The sequence below is a fragment of the Arvicola amphibius genome, chromosome 1, assembly GCF_903992535.2.
Source record: "Arvicola amphibius chromosome 1, mArvAmp1.2, whole genome shotgun sequence".
Taxonomy (NCBI): Eukaryota; Metazoa; Chordata; class Mammalia; order Rodentia; family Cricetidae; genus Arvicola; species Arvicola amphibius.
In genome coordinates this window covers 110341301-110364529 of record NC_052047.1, presented here as the reverse complement: position 1 = coordinate 110364529, position 23229 = coordinate 110341301, and the positions used below count along the sequence as shown (strand labels likewise).

General features: G+C 40.7%; 2 protein-coding genes across 2 annotated transcripts; both read left to right on the top strand.

Annotated features, from left to right (window-relative positions):
• Positions 1–7434: 7434 nt before the first annotated feature.
• Positions 7435–8394, top strand: LOC119801665 (olfactory receptor 10A3-like). Its single transcript, XM_038312265.1, has one exon. It carries the CDS (start codon positions 7450–7452, stop codon positions 8392–8394), a length of 945 nt encoding a protein of 314 aa, XP_038168193.1. The 5' UTR covers positions 7435–7449.
• Positions 8395–19832: 11438 nt separating this feature from the next.
• LOC119801026 (olfactory receptor 10A3-like) lies at positions 19833–20783 on the top strand. Its single transcript, XM_038311457.1, has one exon. The coding sequence runs from the start codon at positions 19839–19841 to the stop codon at positions 20781–20783; it is 945 nt and encodes a 314-aa protein (XP_038167385.1). The 5' UTR covers positions 19833–19838.
• Positions 20784–23229: the final 2446 nt, after the last annotated feature.

The window sequence follows — 23229 nt, the reverse complement described above, 5'->3', positions numbered from 1 at the left end:
TGAGATGGTGGGACAGAACTAACGGGAGATCACCAAGACCAGTTGGAATGGGACTGATGGAACATGTGACCAAACAGGACTCTCTGAATGTGGCTGACGGTGAAGGCTGACTGAGAAGCCAAGGACAATGGTGATAGGCTTTGATTCTATGGCATGGATGGGCTCTGTGTGTGAGCCTTGTCAGTTTGGTTGCTCCCCTTCCTGTACCTGGAGAGAGTTGGGAGGACCTTGGACTTAACATAGTGTAGGGAACCCTGATGGCTCTTTGGCCTTGAGAGGGAGGGAGTGGGGGTATTGGTTGAGGGGAGGGGAGGGGAGGGGAAGGAGAAGGGAGGAGATGGAAATTTTTAATAAAAAATGAGAAAAAAATTTTACTTGGTGAAATCCACAAGACCCACCATTTATAGAGCTCAATGAAGTTCTACACGGTCAGAACAGCCATTCTGAAGCTGCAGAGCTAGCTGAACATGGCATTTTACAGTTTTAGTACCAAAGGTATCTTCACTCATTACCCACCACCAAAAGGAAAAATCCATGGCCGAGCTAAAAACAGAGGAACAATAACTTTCTACCCTGAAGTCCATATTTTCTCTTCTTTTTGTTGTTGGATGTCCTGGCTGGCCGTAGATGTGATCAGTGGCTGGTTCTGACCCTTCCTCCTCCACCTCCATCACTCTTGGCTAAATGCATTTTTCACTCGTCTTTTGATTCTCATTTTACTTTGCCTGATTGTTCTGTTCTCTCTCTAGCTCCGTCTTTTCAAATCTATGCTCCTACTCTGTACTCTGGACACTGTATTTTGATTTTTAAAAATTAATCCCCTTTGAACCCCATTAGTTACTGTCTTATCTGATTTTATTGTTCTGTAATAGTCTTTGAGCATTTATAAGTTTTGGTTTTGTGATTTTATTTGATAAATTCTACTTTTATAATTCTTAGTTCTTGGGCCAGCAAGAGTGTTCAGGGTATAAACGGCACTGACTACCAAACTTGATAACCAAGTTTGATCACCAGGATCCAAAAAAGAACTTATTCTGGTAAGTGGTTTCTTGACTCCATTATGTGCAAAGTGGTACTATGTGCACGCACACACACATTCACACACTCACATACAGACAGACACACTTGCATGCTTAGGCTTGTATGTACATACACACACATGCACACACACATGAAAATATATACTTAGCTCTATTTTTTGGTGATAAGTATATCTGCTCTCTGTAACTTAAAAAAATACCCTTCACACATCCTTTGCTTTTTCTCTTTCTTTTTATCATCTAGTGTTCAAATTATATCGATGTGCAATCTCTTTGGGTCAGCTCCCACCTTTTCTCTTGGCTTTTCTCTGTGGTGTTTGTTTGGAGAAAGGGCCCCACATGTTCCCTGTCAGCAGGAGTTACTCAGGATATACGGAAACATTCCCCACAAACTCCCACTGCATTGAGCCAGGCAAGGTTTCACGATTCCAGTCTGCATTGACTAAGCATTCAGGTGACATGTGTGCACTTTGAAGCTTGAAACTTGCCACTCTATGGTACAGATTACATCTTCAGGCTGAAGATGGGGTTTTCCCCTCCTCTACTTTCCTGCTGTCGGAACCCATGGAACAAAAGGTCTCATTCACACTTTTCTGAAGCTAAGTCGAGTGATCTGTGGTCATCCACACCCAGTTTCTCTCTTCTGTCACAACAGGCCCAGGGAAAGCTTTATTACCATCTTCCCATGCAGTTCTTGCTGGAACAAGAGGACTGTGGCTTTTGTCCTCCAGGGCATGGCACTGTAGTGGTTTAGTGTGCATAAGATGTAGGAATAGAAGCCTCTGCTGTATACACACAGGGACTTCCCAGACCTGAGGGTTAAGCTGACATAAGATGGATTTCAGGAGTAAGAAGAAGGAAATAGGAAACCCAGCTAGTCACTTACATGCTGGTTTGCACTGGCAATGGTTTGTTCGGAAGAAGCAAATGGGTTATGTGGAAGGTTCCAGAATGAGTGATGTTGAAGAGGATGCATGTGGACTCCTCATAGTGTCAGTGTCTCCTGCTCAAGAACAGGGATGGATGCTGCTTCCTTCCCGTGAGGACTCTGTCTCCTGATCTGAGGGTCAACAGAAAGGTCAGAGTGACCCTGTGCCTGCTGTCTTTCCAGTGCCTTCATCACAATATTCTAATGTGAGAGCAGCTCATTTTAACCCTTTCGAGAGTTGTTTAGATCAATACTAAGACATCTGTGTTTGCATCACACCCAGGAGGTGTGGATGTGGTAGATGTTGTGGGAACTCATTCTGCCAATAGCCTTGGTTTACCAGCCTTAGCGTGTGGTGTCTTGTCTATGGTGACAGCTTATTAGGGGAGAGAGAGGTTGCATGCTCTTTTGGGTGGTGAAGACCATGTCAGGTGATGTGAAGCAGTGTGTTGTCAGTAGGTTATAGAATGGCTTCAAAGGGTTATGAGGCCATAGCAGAGTTCAAGAGGTTTCAGCAGTAGGTAGAAACATTAAGTAGAGATTGTGTTGATAAGATAAAGACCAGAACAACTGCAGATAGGAAGTGACAGAGGTCATGAGTGTCACAGGCTTAATAGAGGAGTTATGGAGTTGAATTCAGCTACAGAGGGGATAGGGGAAGAGCAGAATGAGAAGAAATGGGTGGGTGGGTGGATAATGGGTCATAGGAGCAAACAGGAAGATGGGCATACAGGAGTTGAATAGATTCTTGCCACAGCACAAGCTGAGATGAACAAACTCCTGGGGCAGTTGGGAGCTCTCTGTCAGCGGGTCCTATCAGATGACAGGTTAGAAGGGGCCTCCTCTATCACAGTTTAACTGTCCATCTCCTTATGGGGTCCAGGTAGGAAATTATGCCCATTTCTTGATCTTGTATCTCTGATATCTATTGGGACTGCTTTCCTTATATGATCTTAATACACTCATTTAATTCTGCAATATCAATTTCCCTAGATAAATTTTTAGATTGGCATCTTTGCTCCTCCCAGGAATGTCATTTATCAGTCTGTGCTGTGTGGCTGGTACTGGACAGATGGTTCCATTGGCATAAGAACCCAGGTGAATAGTCATGCCCCATCCTCAAAATGGAGTCAAATACTGCTTGTAAAATGGAATCTTGATCAGAACTCATAGGGATAAAGGTCTCTAAAGGCAAGGCGCAGTCTGAGAATCCAGCAACTTAGAGCAGATTAGCTTGTTCTCAACAGATATTCCTGGAGTATGAATGATGGAAGTCTCTGTTTGGCTACTTCCTGTCCCTAAGGTATGTAACTAATGTATGCTTGGACATGTCATCTCACTACAGTTATTGATGTAGAAGTGTGTGTGTGTGTGTGTGTGTGTGTGTGTGTGTGTGTGTATGGTGTGTGCCCTTGGAGTGGATTTTGAGGATGAAAACCTCATCCTGTAAGACAAGTGGTCCATTTTACACTTGACACAGATCAGAGAGACCTCATCTCTGAGTCTCATTATTCACAGTCTCTTTGATGTAGAAAGGGAAGGCTTTCTTGGAAAGAAAACTCTTCCCTAAAATCAGAGGTGTGAAGTAGAAGAGGAGAACCTTGGTATACATCCCTTGAATTCTAGTAAGGCCTTTCTTACAGACTTTCAGGCTCCTGGGGAGAAGTGAATGCTCGTCCACTGTTCTAGGCAGTGTGGACTGAGTCCTGAATTCCTGGTTTATATATGCCCTATGAGATTTATAACGGTATTTTCCTTTTACAGAGAATGTAACAGAGGCAGAGAAGTTCAGTTCAAAGCCGGTCAACTCAGTCAAGAATTTATGCCTGAGATCAGTTGTAATGGTATTTTTTTCATGAAGCATTTCTGTGATTCCATTATCTTCTAGAATGGGTGAAAGTTCTGCTTGTGGGGATATGCAGGCTTCCTACCCAGAGTCTTAAATCCACCTGCCTTGCTTCCCACCATTGTATAGACTATGCATTCTGTTCAACCAAATCCCCTCTCTCTCTAGGCCATGCTTTCATCCACCCTCCCTTCTATCATGTTTTGCAGTATTCTTTTAGCCTCTGATTATCAGTTCCTATTGGGAGATGTCATGGTGAAGTCAAATCTCCCATCTAAGAGTTGCTTATTCCCTGTGGACATTTGAGGAGTAAGTGCTAAGCATGTTCTCTTGAGCTTTCTCACCCGAGAGGCCAAGTTATAGTCCACTGAGTCACAATATCAAATATGAGATCTATGTGCAGTGAGTGATTCCAAGTTCTTCAAGGGGTGACTCACCAAGACCCATGACTCCATGCTGTGTAATATTATAAAGCAGCATGGAGTCACTAAATCATATTCTGAGGGACTTTTGATCCGTGTTAAAACTACTGATAACGAAGTGTGAAATCTTAGAGAAGAGACACAGCCTCTGCTTTTGTTGTGTGCCCATTAGAGGATTTCCTTCACAATTCTTGTTCTGATGGCTGAAGATACTGTGGAAGAGAGATACTGTTGCACTCAGGCATCATTGGTGTGGCCGAGGAATTTGGATCAAGAGGCGTTTTGGTTTGATGCCTGCTAATTTGTTCTTGTTTCTCTTTTGAGAGGAGAGAAGACGATGATTTCAGGAATTAGTGCTTCACATACATTAACCATCAAATCCTAGAAGGTTCTGACTCTTGTACTAGGTCAGTGAGTCCTACTCTTACCTTTCTTCACGTACAAGATGAAGCTTAAAGAAGAGAGCCTGCCTAATGCTACCTGTGAGTGTTGTTTAGAACAATCTAAGAGGGTTTTAAATTATGGTCAGTTCATCTTAACCCTCATGACAGCTCTTTTTTTCTTTGCCTTTTAAATAGTGTGTTTTTCATTTTCTCATAATAATTTCACACACTTATGAAGAACAGAGTCTCATATCAGTACTTGTGTACAGTGTATAATGATCACATTAGAACAATTTGTGTTTATGTCACCTCAGACATTTATCGTTCCTTTTAGCTGAGGGACATTCCCAATCTTTACTAGCAATATTAGCTATACTGAAATGCACAATGAATTGTCCATTCTAGCCATCCTACCATGCTACTAAAGACAGTTTTATTCTGTTGTACATTGTTAGTTTGTTTAATAAAAGTTTTATAAATAAAACAGTATCTTTAAAAATTCATAACCAATATTTTATACATTTAGAACTGAGTACACATGAATTTTGGATTTCTCAGAGACTATATTACTATATATATTATTATTGTTGTAGGAGGTGTGGGGTGTGTGTGTGGGTGTGTGTGTATGTATGTATGTATGTATGTGAGGGCTTGCATGAATGTGGTGGCCAGAGTTCAAAGTTGTGTTCCTCAGGATCTTGGTTTTTTATACAAGGCCTGACACTGAGTCTTGGGGCTTGCTGATTAGAATCCTCTGGTTCGCCAGTGAGTCCCAAGAAACTTCCTGTCCTTACTTGCTTAGAAGCGGGATTAGGAGTGTGCAGCACAAGTCACATTCTTCATGTGGATTCTAGTGATTGAACTTCAGGTCTTCAGGCTTGCAGAGCAAGAGCATTGCCAGTGGAGCTGTCACCCCAGCCACAGCACCAACTTTAGGAGTTTTTTTCTGACAATCAAAAAATGCACAAGTATTTGATTTTGATACAGGCAATTGGCTTGAATTTATGACCACAGGCCAACTCAGGAATAACCAATATTTCTCTACTCTTCACTAATGTCCTACAGATCTTCACTGAAGGTCATGTTATACATCTTCAGATGGCTGTGTCTCTCTGTGATCCTGGCTACCTCTTCTCCCTTGGTCAACTTCCTGTGTGTTTCAGAACATCACAGAGAGATCAGAAGGCTCCATTCCAACCCTGTGGTACCACTACAGGACCTTCTGAGCTGAGCACATCAGTCTCCATCCTTCTGTTTTTTTTTCCCTCACCCTCATGGTCCTTCTACCATGACAGCCTGTGGTTATTATTGTTATCTCTTCTTGCCATCTATACACAAAGGGGTTCTCTCATTTAATTTCCCAAGCCATATCTTATTACATCTCAATTTCCCCCCACTCTGTTATGGCTGGCTTCCCCTTTCTTTTAGATACCCTTTTCATTAAAGATAGAGCCTACATTTTCCTATTTTCTCTTATTCTAGAAATATTGTCTTAGTATTTCTTATTATCCAGGGACTGTTGCAGGCATTGTGTGTATATTCAAGAAGCCAACAAAAGTCTTCAGTCTCCAGTTGTACTCCAGTTGTAATACAGTGGTAGGATTTTTATATAGAAAATACTATGTCAGTTGGCAATAGGAGGAAAATAGGGGTAGACATAAGAGATAAAGCCCTGGTATGTGCCAGAGATATGTTTTGTGTGCCATGCGTGTCAAGACTCAAGTCTGTTTTATGCAGCGCCTTGAACTCTCAGTTTTAGAAGCTAACAGAACAGCAGTGACTGTCCAGTGCCCGGCAAATGGCAGCTACTTGATCAGGGCTTGCGGAGTTAGTACTTAATGATTTCATGAACTTCCTGATGTAGAAGAAGTCAGGGTGAGGGACAAGAGATAAGGGGGAGTAAAGAGTGGAAGCTTTTAGACAAACGTTTCTTAATGACCCCAGATGGACTTTTCCTTTGGTTATCATAGTCACAATGAGGTACCCTAGTATTTAGTCCTAAAAAAAAACACACTTAGATAAATTCCAAGAGAGGTGACCATTTCCATTCTAGGCTGGAACAACTAAGCTTGAAACTTGCTCAAGCATGTTATTGTCACCTAATGCAGATAAATTTAATATACAGACCTATAAGTTTTTATGGAATGTTGACTATTACCTGTCAAACTACACTAATTTCAAATGCAGTGGGTATTTCAAACAAGTGTGCATTGTTGCGGGAGCTCCTTCTGCTCCTTCAGCTAATAGCTGCTGAGATACTAGCCCATTGTCTAACTTCCCTTCTTCCCAGCATTCTGTTCTGTCTACTCTACCTATCTAAATCCTGCCCTATCAAAAAGCCAAGGCAGTTTCTTTATTAACCAATGAGAGTCCTCCATCAGTGCATAACAGTGGTATAACTGAATGATTAATCTATCTTTTCTGCATGTTATCTTCCACGTTTTAAAATTTTATATTTAACAGTTAAGTAAAAGATATATCTTACAATAGGATGAGATCAGAAATAGAGTTTTAGTATTATTTGTATTGTCTAAATTAATTGTATTTATTTTAGGGCTATTATTTAATTCAAAGTGTAAGGCATATAGCCTTCAAAAGAATTTGACAACATTTTATTATTTAAGGACTAAATTTCCAAGTCAGAATGTTTATTTTCCCTTTTCATGTATAAAGGATTTATTAATCTAAGTGCTTAGCCATTCTAGAATTGAAATGGATAATTGTGTGAAGAGAAGAGGGTCTTCTGTGGCGCTCTGGCAGAGTTCCTCAGGTGAATGGAAGCTGGAGCCAGAACTGTGATTCAGAAATGGCCCAGGGCTCCACTCGAGCCATGAGAGGGGGGAATGACAGCTCTGTGACCCAGTTCATCCTCTTGGGATTTTCCAACTACCCTGAGCTCCAACAGCAGATGTTTGGGGCTTTCTTGGTTATTTATCTTGTGACATTGATGGGAAATGCCATCATTATGTCTGTCATCTTCCTGGACCAGAGCCTGCACATCCCCATGTACCTGTTCCTGCAGAACTTGTCAGCAGTGGAAACCGGATTCAGCACAGCCGTCATGCCTGAAATGCTGGTGGTCCTCACCTCCAAGAAAGCCACCATTTCTTTTGGGGGCTGTTTTGCGCAGATGTATTTCATTCTTCTTTTTGGTGGGACTGAGTGTTTTCTCCTGGGGGCAATGGCTTATGACCGATTTGCTGCAATTTGCCATCCTCTGTCCTACCCGGTCATTATGAACAAAAGGGTCTTCATGAAACTGGCTGTGTTCTCATGGGTCTCAGGAACCATGATGGCTACTCTGCAGACCACATGGGTGTTTAGTTTCCCCTTCTGTGGCTCCAATGAGATCAATCACATCTCCTGTGAAACTCCAGCAGTGCTGGAGCTTGCATGTGCCGACATTTTTTTCTTTGAAATCTATGCCTTCACAGGCACCATTTTGATCATTTTGACTCCCTTCCTGTTGATTCTCTTGTCTTACATCCGAATTCTCTTCGCCATCCTGAAGATGCCATCCTCTACAGGGAGGCAGAAGGCCTTTTCCACGTGTGCCTCTCATCTCACGTCTGTCACCCTCTTCTATGGCACAGCCTGCATGACCTATTTGCAGCCCAAATCCAGGTACTCACCAGACACCAAGAAACTGATGTCATTGGCATACTCTCTGCTCACCCCTCTGCTGAATCCACTCATCTACAGCCTGAGGAACAAGGAGATGAAAAAGGCCGTGGTGAAATTATGGGAAAGAAAAGTGGTTTTCAATACAACTTGATTTGCTGAGGAGTCATGTGACATTCAGATATACCATAATTGTGAATAAATTAAGACAATGAAAACCACATTTCTTTCTGAGAATATGTTTAATTCATTCATTCTCAAGTAACTATTTTATGCTTTTAAGTCCTTTTAATTTTGGTTTTATACAATATTTTATAATCTAGTCTGAAAATTTAATATAAAATTTTTAATTCTTTATTTCTAAAACATTTTTTAACATTTTAAAATTCCCTGAGTTTGTTTTAAAGTTGTTCATATCATATTTTAAAACATAATCAAGTATTCCCTCTCTTTTAACCCTATAGTCTATTGTTTTTATGATGTACATGTTTATAAAACACACAATAAAACAGTTTATTGATTTATTTCTGTACTGTTGACAGATACAGTCATTGCAGAATGTTGCCATTAAGGCAATACTTCAATAAACATGTAGGTCTGAATCTTCATCTGCTTCGTGATCTTACTCTTTATTCTATGGCAGATTCCTGAAATGACAGCCGATGGGATGTGGTTATATATTTTCACCATCATTGTGAGGTTGCCCACCTGGCACCTGGAAATTCATGGCAGAAAGCTCTAGAGCTCAAGGCTTGCTTGCTTTCATAAGCTTAAGGGTAGCTTGAATTTCACAGTGAAACTCTCTCTCTGCTTTGTGCTTTTGGTTGAGGATGTAAGCGCTCAGCTTCCTGTTGTCCTGACTGGGGCTGACTGCCATGCTCGCTTGCCACAATGGACTCATCCCTCTGGATCTGTAAGCGCAGATAAATTCTTCTATAATTTGCCTTGGCCATTGTGTTTTAGCATAGCCACGGAAAAATATCTAATATAGAAGTTGGCACCAGAGAGTGGGGCGCTATGAAGAACTTGACCGTATTGCTGTATGATGAAATGCAGACCACTTTGGAACTTTGGGCTAGAAAAGTGGTTGGATTCTGCTGCAAGCAGAGGTTAAAGGGCCATTTCCTGCGAGCAACAACTTAGCTTCCCCTACTGTGGCCACAGGAAAACGACTATCTCTTCTGTGAGACTCCTCCAGTGCTGGAGCCTGCTTCAAATGTTCCTGTTTGAAGTCTATGCCTTCACAGGCACCATTTTGATTGTCATGGTCCCCTTCCTGTTGATTCTCTTGTCTTATACTCGGATTCTCTTTGCCATCCTTAGGATGCCATCCACCACAGGGAGGCAGAAGGCCTTTTCCATGTGTGCCTCTCATTTCACGTCTGTCACCCTCTTCTATGGCACGGCCAGTATAACTTACCTACAGCCCAAATCCAGGTACTCACCGGATACCAAGAAACTGTTGTCATTGGCTTACACACTGCTCACCCCTTTGCTGAATCCACTCATCTACAGCCTGAGGAACAAGTCGATAAAAGGGCCATGGTGAAATTATGGCAAAGAAAAGTTGACGAAGTTTTACACACCATCTGAGTTGCTGAGGTTTTGTACACCATCTCAGTTGCCGAGGTTTTACACAGCATCTAAGTTGCAGAGAGGCCATGTGTGTAGTGATGAGCTGCGGGCAGGCCTGTTTTTCATCCTGCCGGGCTCCTGGCCACCTGGCTAGCTTATGCCCCGAAATAAGAACACACAAACTGTATTCATTTAGACACTGCTTGGCCAATTAGTTTCAGCCTCTTACTCACATCTTGACTAACCCATATCTAATAATCTCTGTAACACTACGAGTAGTGTCTTACTGGGAAAGATTCAGCATGTCTGACCTGGTGGCTGGCTCCATCGCATCTGACCCAGAGAGGAGAGGCATAGAGATTGCCCGAGGCATCTGCCTCACTCCCAGCATTCTGTTCTGTCTATTCCACCCACCTATGTTCTAACCTATCAGGCCAAGCAGTTTCTTTATTAATTAACCAATGAAATCATTAGATAGATAGAAGACACACCTACATCACATATGCTATTTGGAAATTACTGATAGAAACTCTAGTTTAGCAAATCATGGAAAAGAGATTCTTATTTTAATATGTTAGTCATTTGTTTTCAAGAAATTACCTTTTTTTTCTCAGTAGATTTCAAAAGGAAGGAAAGAATTAACAGCAACTATATGGGAAGTTCCTGTGATATTTTGGTAAAGAATCTGACCACTTTCTTAAGAACTTGCCCGAGGCTAAATTAGAAAATAATGGATTACTATCAAGACAGTATAACACTGAATCTCTAGTACGATTGTTATTGATAACAATGGACAAGTGGGGTAGAAAGAAATACAAAATGTACATCTTGGAAAGAAAACTAACACTAAGAAGCTTAATGTTACAGCCAAGATGTGTGTTGGAAGAGAGGTTGTAATGATTAAGATTAGTGCCATAGGATGAGGCTTTCTGTGCACTGGAATAAAAGGGAAGGCGCCCTCTGGGCAAGACCTCATCCAACTAAGCTAATTTGTGAAAAACAGCCCAGGGGTCTTCTGCTCCAAGGAACCAAAAACAAACAAAAGCTTTTGCTAATGTGATTCAAAGACTAAGGTCCATCTAGGCTCAGAGAGAACTTGATAGTGTTATCCCCATGGTGCCGGCTTTAGAGGCAAGAAGGATGAGGGTCCATCTAGGCTCATGGAGAACTGCATGGAGGATTCAGGAGTGAAGCAGTTGAGAATTATTCTTCCACAATTTCCAAGAGCTACTGATCTCATGCAGCATGTGTCAGGAGAGTCATGCATGAAAGCCCTGAGAAGCCCTTGTGTGAAGCTATGAAAATAAAACCTGGGCTGCAGTGGGGATTCCAAGATGCTGGAGATGCCAGAGTCAGAAATAAAGAGAATGGTACCAGTTCAAGAGAGAGATGTCTGTGTCAGCAGCAAAGCTGGGGTGGTTGAGCCACCTAAGCCCCTTGACATTCATTGGACATGAAGAGATAGGAGCTGTTTTCCTTGCTTGTGTTAAGTAAAAATAAGAAAAGGGCAGCTCTGCTGGTGCAGGCAATCCATTTAGGCCAAACCAAACCAAATGAAAATGACCATCGTTTTATTAAGAATGACGCTCTTGGGTGGCTGAGCGCATGGCGGGGAGACTGGACCGCAGGGAGCCCATGCAGACCTGAAAACCACGTGTTTCTCCTCTGGAAGCCCATTTAAACACCCTGTGGAAGTGGTCCTGGCATGCTGGGGTTTGGAGTCCAGAGCAATGCAACTCCCAGGCCAGGTTGGCTGGGATGGATGCCAGGGGCTGGGGGCTGTGCTCCCAATTTAACAGCTTGGTTCAACTTTTTAGTGCGGTATTTCTTACTACACTCCATTCCTCTCTTTGGAATGGAAATGTATATTCTGTGTAATTTTATGTTGTAAGTATGTGGCATGCATTTTGATTTTAAAGGAGTTACAATTAAGATATTGCCTTGGGTCTTAGAAGAGACTTTAGACTTTTAAACAATGCTGAGGCTGTGAGAGACTGTGGGGACTTATGAATTTGGACTAAATTCATTTTGCATTATAATATAGGCTCCCCACGGAGTGGCATGTGGTGGTTTCAATGAGAGTTGCTCCCCTCAGTTTCCACTGTTTGAATACTTCACCTAGTTGGTGGCCTTGTTTGGCGGGAGCTCAGGAGATGTGGAATTGCTGAGGAGGTGTGTCCCTGGGAACAGGTTTTGAGAGTATAAAGCCCCTGACCACCACATCCAGTTCAGCATCCTAGCTTTGTGCTTGTGGTTGACGATGTGGATGCTCAGCTCCCTGCTCCTGCCAGTACATCGGCCTTGCTGCCGTGTTTCCCCACCACGACAGACTCATCCCTCAACAACTGTAATCTCAAACAAGCTTTCTCCAGAATAAGACAAAACACAAGGGCAGAGCATGGTGCTTGAATATAGAGAACTTGTTGGCATACTCAAAGTCCTGGGTTTAATACCCAGCATCACAAAGCGGTCAAGCAACAAATACGCCGTGCCGTTTCAGAAGAGCTGTTGTTCTTTGTAGGTACTACAGTGTCCTGGGCCCTGGCGAGTCATGTGTCTAGATAGTTTCAGGGTATCAACAGGGTTATTTTTATTTCTAGAGAGATGATTTGTTTTGTCAAAAGGGTTAAAAAAAAAAAGCATTTTCTTGGGCAGGGGCAGAGTACTGCTTCTTCACGGATCTACACAAATAATTTTCCTCAGTGGAACGCAATTCCAGATTACCATTCCTGAAATTCCCTAACTATCCTGTTGTTCCAGGAGCTGAGTTTACATCCCATTGGGATTAAATTCTCATGACCTGCAGGATTCTAAATATCCCGGCTCCAAACCCCATTTCAGGCTCACTTCCACCGCCTGTTCTCAGCAGCACCTGTGCTAGTCTATCTCCAGGAAGCATACACAGAGGGGCAATGAGGTTTGGAAACACCTAGGATGAAGCAGTGTCGGAGGAGCCCTGTGAGGGTCAAGTAGGCCTGGCTCCGATGTCTGTGTGTGAGAAGGTCTTAAAGGCCTTCCTGGCCACAATTTCCATAGAGTGGTGATCCACTCCTGGTTCCAGACTTTTCATTTAGCGATCTCTGGGAGTGCCTTCTGTCACTCCGGCAGGGGGTCTACCTTGTGTAAATGCCCTAACTTTTTATGTTTATGGGCACAGACTTTTTATTTTTCCTGAGACAAGCTCTCTCTGTAGCTTTGGAGCCTGTCATGGCTGGCCTCGAACTCACAGATATCTGGCCTGTCTCTGCCTCCTGAGTTCTGGGATTAAAGAAAGGTGTGCACCACCACTGCTCAGCTGGGCACAGACTTTCATAGTATTTTCTCAACCCCCTTGTCAGGTATTGATGTGGAGAAGAAATATTATTTTTTTAAACCATTAAATTAAGTCTTTAACAATATAAAATTTATTATTTTAACAAAATAAAAACAGGATGATTTTTATTAACAAGCTTACTTAGGAAACATTAAGGTATGTAGGAATGAGAAAACAAATTAAGGTACTCTGCCTCTAATATAAGACACCAACAACTAATAAGTTACTCTTAGAGAATATACAATTATATAGAAGTAATATAAGTCAAAGCTTTGTTTCTAACATAGTTATATAATTTGTTTAAGTATTTAAATAAAATTCTTTAAATACATTAACTTTTGAACCCTGCTTTTGTAAGCCTGCTTGCTGAAGCCTCTTCCTCTCTCCTAAAGATGCGAATGCCTGCTCCTCTCCCTTGAGAAGTGACCAGCATTGGTAACAGCTTAGTCAGAGCATTCTATGGGCTAAAGATAAAACCTGTTCTAACCAGAAGCCACAGTCACTGCTTGGGTGAGATCTGCTTATCTCCAGGGCAAATTCCTAGGCGGGGACAGAAAGATCATTTTAGGATGGCCACATTGATAAGTGAAGCTCAAATTCTAATTGATTTTAATAATAAAAACCCGGAGTCAGATAATATGCGGTGAAAGCTGGAAGATCAGAGAAGCAAAGCAGCCAGTCACTAGTTCTCACCTCTACGAAATCATCAGACCCAATGGGGTATCCTGTCTCTACAAGTACTCAGACTGAATGCCTGACCTCCTGTCTCCTCCCAATTTACATTCCTCTCTCCTCTGCCCAGCTATATTCCTTCTTGTCTTCACTTTCCTAGTGATTGGATTAAAGGCATGTAACTTCCAAATATAGGAATTAAAAGTGTAAGCGATCACTACCTGGCTCAGTTTCTCTTTTAGACCGCCTTAATCTTGTGTAGCCCAGGGTGGCCTTGAACTCACAGAGATCCATCTGCCTCTGCCTCCTACGTGCTGGGATTAAAAGTGTGTGCTGCCAATGCCTGGCCTCTATGGCTAATTCATGTCTTAGTTCCACATTCTGATCTTCTGGCCAGCTTTATTTGTTAAATCACAAATAAAATATCAGTACAGATAAGATTATTACAATGCTGCCCACCCTACAGAAGCTATGAAATACTTATAGTCCTGGACATACCCCTTAAGCATTAGCTAGGGCCCTGCCATACACAGATAAAGTTCTGTGGTTTCTCCGAGTTCCTGGTTGAATTCTTTTTTTGTCTGAATGTCTCATAACAGTATTTCCTAGGCCCCTGGGCATCCTATGTGGGAACATTTTTATTCTTTGTTCCTTTATGTTTGTTTTCCTATCTTCATAGAAGACATATCTGTAAAACATTCAGAGATCATCCCTGTATGATTTTTTTTTGTTTATAATGCTCACTATCTTTTATTCCAAGCAAATGGTAGTTGGTCTCCAACTCAGCAGCCAAGGGTATGTAAATGAAAATTTGCAACGTCCTAAATAGTAAGAAGAGATCTTACTAGTTGTATCAGTTGTATTCAGAAGAGATTGGTTGGGTAACTTTGCCACGTTTCCTGTGAATTGAAACACTCCATCTTGGAAAGGGCTCAATAATAAAGGAAACTTATAAGGCTCAGAAAGTCAACGACTCAGTAGTCTCAGGAAGTTACAAGATTCATAAGACTCCTTCCTATAAGGTTCACATAAACAGGAGCACTTGCTGAGGGAGACTGTCTGACCTGTTAGCTGCCTGTAAACCACTGTCCAAAGAATCTCTAGATTTCAGTTTTCATTGTTGTTTCCCATTCTGTTGCATCTGCCTTTGAGTCATTCCTGCTCCTGTAGTAACCCTTACCAGTAAGAAACCTTAAGAAACCCATTGATTTACTAAGTTGGACTTTGGTAGAATTGTTATCTTGGCTAATTGTCAGTTCCCTGTCTGTGGTGAGTAGAAATTCCTTCATGTCTCACCAAGAAAAGTTAGCACAACATGGATACAGAGCTGTGGATGAAGGATATGGCTTTATGCAGTTCTTTATTATTTATAGTTATTCTCTATGAGCTGTTTTGCTTCCTCTTCTAATGCCAACTTGGAGCCCATCATTGCATATAGATGGACTAAGAGGGCCTTGCTTGCACTCAAAATGGAGTCAACTGCTGTTTGAGCCAAGGCAAGGCACATATTTTATATAATGTGAACTTGTAACTGTCCCAGCAAGAGCTAAGACTGTTTTAAAAAGACACATATCATTCCTCTTTCTAGTTGTCAGGACTACCAAAACACAGGATTCCAGGAGTCTGAATTTCCCAAAATTCTGGGGGAATAAAAAGGATAGTGGTAGCCAGAAAGGAAACTTGTCTCATAGAACTTCTATCACTTCTTACACTTTTGGAATTTATTTTGCAGGGTAGACTACAGTGTAGATAATGATGATGGACAAGGTCACATCCATGCCAGCCCAGATGAGTTTGCACACCTCTTGCTCTCTCTTTAACTCTAAACTTCAGGTAAAGACTCCAGTGAGTGGTGGATTTGAGAATTCATTTGACTTATTTTTATTTTGCTCATGTAGCTATGCTGGATTAATTTTCTTTCTCTGCTTTTCACTATTTACAGTGGCTTATTGAGGGTGAATGGACGAGCCTGGGTTTTTGGTTTGTCAAGGTCTGATTCTAAACTCTGGTACCTGTTAAATAGAAAGAAGCATTAGAACTGCTGCTCTGGAAAGGAAGCTAACACATAATTCCCTGTAGGAATGAGGTTTATTATAATAAACAGGTCTCAGGGCCATGACTGGGGACTGGGGCTTTGGAGTGGGAGACTTGTATTAGACAGAAAGAAGCAGTGCACTCTATGGAGACATAAACATGATGGGCTCTTAAAACGAAAGAGAGGCTTAACCTTTAGAATCTTGAAAGGAACTGCATTAAACGTGAAAATAAGATATAGATAGATAGATGATAGGTAGTTTAACTAATCTGGCCTCTTCAGAAAGAAGCCTTTAGCACACTTCCCAAAGCAACCCTCACCCCTGCCCCAAGGAGTCTCTAGACCAGTGGTTCTCTACTTGTGGGTCTTGACCCCTTTGGGGCTGGGGTCAAATGATCCTTTCACAGGGTCGCATATCCAATATCCTATATATCAGATATTTATATTATGATTCACAGCGCTAGCAAAATTACAGTTGTGAAGTAGCAACAAAAGTAACTTACTGTTGGTGGTCATCACAATGTGAGGAGCTGTATTAAAGGGTCACAGCACTGGGAAGGTTGAGAGCCATTGCTCTAGACCAATCTCCAGACCAAAGAAAAGTCTGCTCTGTATAAAGTTTTATGGGTAGTGAGAAGTTTCTCACCATGTGATTTAGTTAAACACAGCTTATATGAAAAGAACATTGAGAAGCCAGGAACAAGCAAGAGCTGTCAAGTCACACTACAGATTACTCCTTAACTCTGTCCCAGAGAGAGCTGCAGCAGGGTTAGACATGGAATAGGCCGTGGGATAGAATCTAGATGTAAGGTCCATGTTATAACTAACAAAATAACTTAGATTATAATGTAGTACATTTTAGAACTACTGCTAAATAATATTTTGGTCTTGATATTGTTGCTGTTTTCTTTTTATCCGCTATTACATGCATTCAACTTATGCACCTCGTCATTAAAATTTATTATATACACATAGAAAGGGCATAAATCATTCTGCATCTTGATGACTTCTCACAGATTGCTTGTATGTGGCAAACATCACCAACGACAATGTGACACAGATTATAACAGGATGAGACAGGACCTTGTGAGACATGTTGGGGAAGGAAATGAAAATTCATGTGTGGCAGCACATACCATCCTGAGGCATATTACCGCTGCATGCCTAGACATGTCGTCCCATTCAAGTGTGATTCAGGATTGGATTGAAGTCTAAGAGGGAAAATATTTTCCTTGAGGTTATGTGGTATAATTCCTGTTGGATACCGATTATATAGAATATGGGGCTTACTTTTATTTTACAGAGAAAGTAAAAGAAGCATTGCTCAGTGAGGTTCTCAAAGCCAAGTCTATGCTTCTGACTCCAGCCTCTTTATACATGAGATCAACTATAAGGATTTTTTTCCCCTCAAATTTTGCATTTGCATTTTGGAAAATGTAGACATTCTCGGGTCAGGGATGTCTATGCTTTCTACTGCACAGGCTTAGACCTATTTGCTTTAAAGTTGTTTCCCGTCATTTCATAGACTGTATACTGCCTAATGAAATCCTCTTCATCACGTTCTCACCCCATACATCTCACTTTCCTGCTTACAATGTTCTTTCTGCCTCTGTTTTGATTTCCATAGGGATATGTTACAGTAAAGTCTCTTGTGTAAAAGAGGCTTGGCCCCAGTGGCAACAGGGAGGAGTGTTACTCTGAGCTCCTTCCCTGGAACTCGCTTACCTGAGGGACCAAGTTCAAGACTGTTTAGTTATCCCAGAGTAGAAAAATATCCACATGCTGTGATTTTAAGTTCTTTACAGAGAGAATAACGAATGCACACAATTGTCATGTAACTTTACAAAATCAGTGCCCTAAGTCATATTTATTAACAGGTGGCTTCAGGGCATGGGAATTACTGAGATGGAAGAGCAACGCAAGGAAGAGCAGCCTCTGCTTGTGTTGTGTTGTATGTTTTTTCTTCAAAGTTTTTCTCACTGACTAAGGACACCTTCTGCAAGAGACACCTTTTTGTTCAGTGATCATTAGGCACAGCCAAATCATTTGACTCTTTTTTTTTTTTTTTTTTGGTTTTTCGAGACAGGGTTTCCCTGTAGTTCCTAGAGCCTGTCCTGGAACTAGCTCTTGTAGACTAGGCTGGCTTCGAACTCAGAGATCCGCCTGCCTCTGCCTCCCGAGTGCTGGGATTAAAGGCGTGCGCCACCACCACCCGGCATCATTTGACTCTTTAGATTTGTATTTGATAATTTCATTTGTTTTCTTTTTCAGAGAGAAGAATGGATATAATTTCATAAATTAATACTTTGGTGCACTAACCAAAGCTTAGAATTTCTTATCAGAACACTTGGTTACTGAGTCCAGTGCTTACCCTTTTCAGTTGGAGGCCAAAGCCTACAGAATGAAGTGCCCACTGTAGCACTATTGTCTGAGTTATCGAAGACATTAGCATCTTTAACTTATTGAAAGAACAGTTGTTCAGTTGTTCTTTATCACTCATGGTAATATTTTCATTTTTGTTTAGAATTTAAATATATATGTGCTTATTCTTTCTCTATGTATATTAACACATAATAATTACATATATTTATGAGCTATAGTGCTACATCTCAATTTACTTATAAAGTGTGCATGGTCAGATAAAACAGCATTTCTATTACTTGAGGTGTTCATTTCTTTGTGTTGGGGACTTTCTAAACTTTTACAACCCTGTTTTGGAATAAACAGCAGGTTGTTGTGAGTGAGCCCTCCTGTTGTGCTAGGAATATTGTTTTACTGTGTCTTACAGGCCAAGGACTGTTGTAGGCATTGTGCATGTCTCCAAGAAGCAAACAAAACTTTTGCTTTTCATAGTTATGTTCTTATGATGGATTACATTTTAGCATATGAAAATAAATTTTTTAAAACAAAAAGAAGGGGTGAGAGCCAGAGTTCTGAAGCATGTTGGAGTAGTAGCCTGTTAAAAAGTCATGCTTATCTCTTGTAGCATGCGAAGTTTTTATCGGTTTCTGTACTCCAGTGTGTTTGGGACCATACAGAGATTAGAAAATAAATAATTGGTTGCTGACAGAATTTGCTGAGTAATTAATGATTTCATGAACTTGAGGACTAGGAGGGGGCTCGAGAAAGGGAAGAGAGAGGCAGAGAGAGGAGAGTGGAGGGGTTTTTCTTAAGCCATCATGGTCACAAGGAGAGGCATGTCACATCTGTGTAAATTCTAATAGAAGTGGCTAGTTCCAGTCTAGGCAGCATTTAGTAAATTTGAAGTCAACTGAAACAAGTTATAGGTATCACCTAACATAAGCACATTTAAAATACAACCTCCTCGATGTGTTCATATACAATGTTCTTACTTTTAACAATTACATCCAATTCTGTTATTCTTTAATGCAATGAATTTTTAAAATGTATCTAACATAGATATATGCAACATTATACAGACTGAGCAGGTTGTATTTAAGAATAATATGTATATGCATATACACATGCATGTAATATATATCAATAATAAAAGAGGCCATGAAGTAATTAAAAGGTATGTAACATTTCTATAACTGAATTATTAGGTTATTATGAAATTTTTGTTAAGTTCATAAGTATTTGTTTATTGAGTTTGTTTTTTATGGTCTTAAATTTTATACTTACCTACTATTGTATAAAGCAAGCAATTCCTACAATGATGGTATAGAGTTAGACTAGACATCAGAAATCATTTCTATTAGCTTTAAAATGGTGCTTAACTTTCAAACCACACAACATACAACTTGCAATACAGGATTTTATATTTCAGACCATATTTTTTAGAAAGAATTATCAGTTTCTTCATTTATATTTCAAGGACTCATTAATTGAAGTGGTTAGTCACCCTCCAGGTTGCTAACTGTGATGTTGGTCCCAGGTTTTCACGTTCTGCGCTAGAGACAAGACAGGTGGAAGTTATCTGCCTGGGACTTCATCTGTTGTACATTATGTTCCTGAGAAAATAGAGGACTCCACTCCTGCAATGAGGAGGCAGAATGATAGCTCTGTGGTTGAGTTCATCCTCTTGGGCTTTTCTCACCTTCCTGGGCTCCAAGCACACCTGTTTAGAGCTTTCTTGGTTATTTATCTGATGACTCTGACAGGAAATGCTATTATTGTCACTGTCATTTTCCTGGACCAGAGCCTGCACATCCCCATGTACCGGTTCCTGCAGAACTTGTCAGTGGTGGAAGCGAGCTTCAGCACAGCCATTATGCCCAAAATGCTGGTAGTCCTGACCGCTGAGAAAGCCACCATTTCCTTTGGGGACTGTTTTGCACAGATGTATTTCATTCTTCTCTTTGGTGGGACTGAGTGTTTTCTCCTGGGGGCAATGGCTTATGACCGATTTGTTGCAATCTGCCATCCTCTGTCCTACCCAGTCATTATGAACAAAAGGGTCTTCATGAAACTACTGATATGCTCATGGGTCTTGGGCATCATGGTAGCAACTGTGCAGACCACATGGGTGCTTAGCTTCCCTTTTTGTGGTCCTAGTAAAATTAATCATATATCATGTGAAACCCCAGCCGTGCTGGAGCTTGCATGTGCAGACACATTCCTGTTTGAAATTTATGCCTTCACAGGCACCATTTTGATTGTCATGGTCCCTTTCCTGTTGATTCTCTTGTCTTACATCCGAATTCTCTTCGCCATCCTGAAGATGCCGTCCTCTACAGGGAGGCAGAAGGCCTTTTCCACGTGTGCCTCTCATCTCACGTCTGTCACTCTCTTCTATGGCACAGCCTGCATGACCTATTTGCAGCCCAAATCCAGGTACTCACCAGACACCAAGAAACTGATGTCATTGGCTTACTCTCTGCTCACACCTCTGCTGAATCCACTCATCTACAGCCTGAGGAACAAGGAGATGAAAAAGGCCGTGGTGAAATTATGGCAAAGAAAAGTGGCTTTACATACCATGTGAGTTGTTGAGAAGCCCTGAGTATTTGAAAATCACCGAAAGGAATTTTACCTTAGATTAGCAAATCATAGAAAAAGGATCCCTTTCTTAATACTTTCATTAGTCATTTATTTTTTACAAAATATGTACATTTTATACTATGATGTAACACTCTTCAGATATTTGTGAATTCTAGATATTCAGGTTATTTTTTTTTACCATGTTATCATTGAGATGATGCTTCAATAAAAGCTAATTTCACATTTTCATGTTTGAGTCTTTGTTTTCTGGGCATCTGATGGAATGGATGGTGTCTTTCTATGTTTCACATCTGTTTATCTATCATCTCTCTCTCTCTCTCTCTCTCTATCCATCCATCTATCTATCTATCTATCTATCTATCTATCTATCTATCTATCTATCTATCTATCTATCTATCTATCTATCTATCTACCTATCTATCTATCTATTATCTATCTCTATCTATCTATCTATCTATCTATCTATCTATCTATCATCTATCTATCTATCTATCTATCTATCTATCTATCTATCTATCTATCTATCATCTATCTATCTATCATCTATCTATCTATCTATCTATCATCTATCTATCTATCTATCTATCTATCTATCTATCTATCATCTATCTATCATCTATCTATCTATCTATCTATCTATCTATCTATCTACATATCATCTATTACTTACCATTCCATCTAGTTTGATCTGGAATGTGTCTCTGTGTTTGCTTGTTTGGTTGTCCATTTCTGGGAATTCAGTTCCTGGTCATATGCTGGTTAAGGAGTTGCTCTACTTTTGTGCTACTACCCCAGCCAGGATTCATCAATTTGAATAACTATTGCAGAATTACTTTTAAAAATGATTATAAATGCTTTAGAAGGCCCACCGAGATTCACTGACACCCAGGATGTCAGAAAATAACAAATGTATTGATGACATTTATTGTTTCTGGAATGAAAGTCTACAAGTTAAAAAACAATCAGTTTATTGGAGAGGGCCAGACTAGTCCTCATTTCTTTGACGGTTTCTATTTGCTTAAAGATAGTCTTCTTTGGTGAGGGTTGCTAACTATCCTTTTCTCTGTGTGTGAGTTTTGGAATGTAGTAAGAAATTATGCTGCTCCAGCAAAGTTTCAGAAGTAGATTCTTTTCTAAGGTCCATGACCTCACTAGTCCCAGGGAGTTGACTAAGCGTCCAGTACCAGTCACGACTTCTTTCTTGTTGATTGGGCCTTAAGTCCAATTCTACAGCTGTTGTTTGCCACTGACTTTGAATGTCATAAAAGTATATTTTAACAGCACAGTAGACTGTCATTGCTGACAACTTATTATACTCTGCAAAATTAGTTATAGATAAGATTTTGAATGCCTCCAACCCAAAACAATAAATGTCTAAGGTAGTAGAAATACTAATTGTATTGTTGTCATTAAACAATGCATACATGATAAGAAATATCATTTACATCATAATAAAAACATATAATGCATGCAATATGTATATATATATATGTATATATCTACAGTAACAACAAAAATGTTCAGTAAAAGTCTCGAGAGATGTCTTAGCGGTTAAAAGAATTGATTGTTCTTCCAAAACCTAGCTTCAATTCCCAGCACCCACATGGTAGCTCACAACCATTTGTAAATACAGCTCTAGGGGATCTGCCGGGCTTCTGTGGCCACTGCACACATGTGGTGCACTTAAGGCTATGCAAGAGAAACACCTATGGATGTGCAATCTGATCACATTCATATGCTTAGAATGGAGTTCATATTGTTTCTTTTTCTTCTCATTAGAAGCTAGTTTGAATATTTGGTCCAATAGCGTGTGTGTATTTTAATCTATTTTGAGATATTTTGGCATCCAAAATATGTATATGCATTAGACTAGACAAAGTCAATGAACTTGGATACATGACCATGGTGCATAAGAATTCAACTCTCTGCTGTCTGTTGATATTTTGCAGATCTGCACCATGGATAATATACACCTTCAGCTTGCTGTGTCTGTGTGTCTGCTTGGCTCTCTAATCTTTCCTGGTCATTTTTTTTCTTCTCAGAATATCACAGAAACACTAGAAGGCTCTACTCTAGTCCCATGATGCCAAGCGTGACCTTCTGACTTGAGTATGTCTATTTTCCTCCTCCAACCTTTAGTGATGACCAGGGTGCTGTAAAAAGAACAGCAGAAGCATCTAAATCAGTAAACTATTTGGTGTCATGCTTTTTTTTTTTTTTGAGACAGGGTTTCTCTGCAGCTTTAGAGCCTGTCCTGGAACTAGCTCTTGTAGACCAGGCTGGTCTCGAACTCACAGAGATCCGCCTGCCTCTGCCTCCCGAGTGCTGGGATTAAAGGCGTGCGCCACCACCGCCCGGCGGTGTCATGCTTTTTTTAAAAAAAATTTTTTTTTATTTATTTTCTCTTATGCACTATATCCCAACTGCAG

Bases quoted from the DNA above. Each gene is read 5' to 3' on its own strand.
- LOC119801665 (XM_038312265.1), top strand. From the start codon at position 7,450: ATGAGAGGGGGGAATGACAGCTCTGTGACCCAGTTCATCCTCTTGGGA.
- LOC119801026 (XM_038311457.1), top strand. From the start codon at position 19,839: ATGAGGAGGCAGAATGATAGCTCTGTGGTTGAGTTCATCCTCTTGGGC.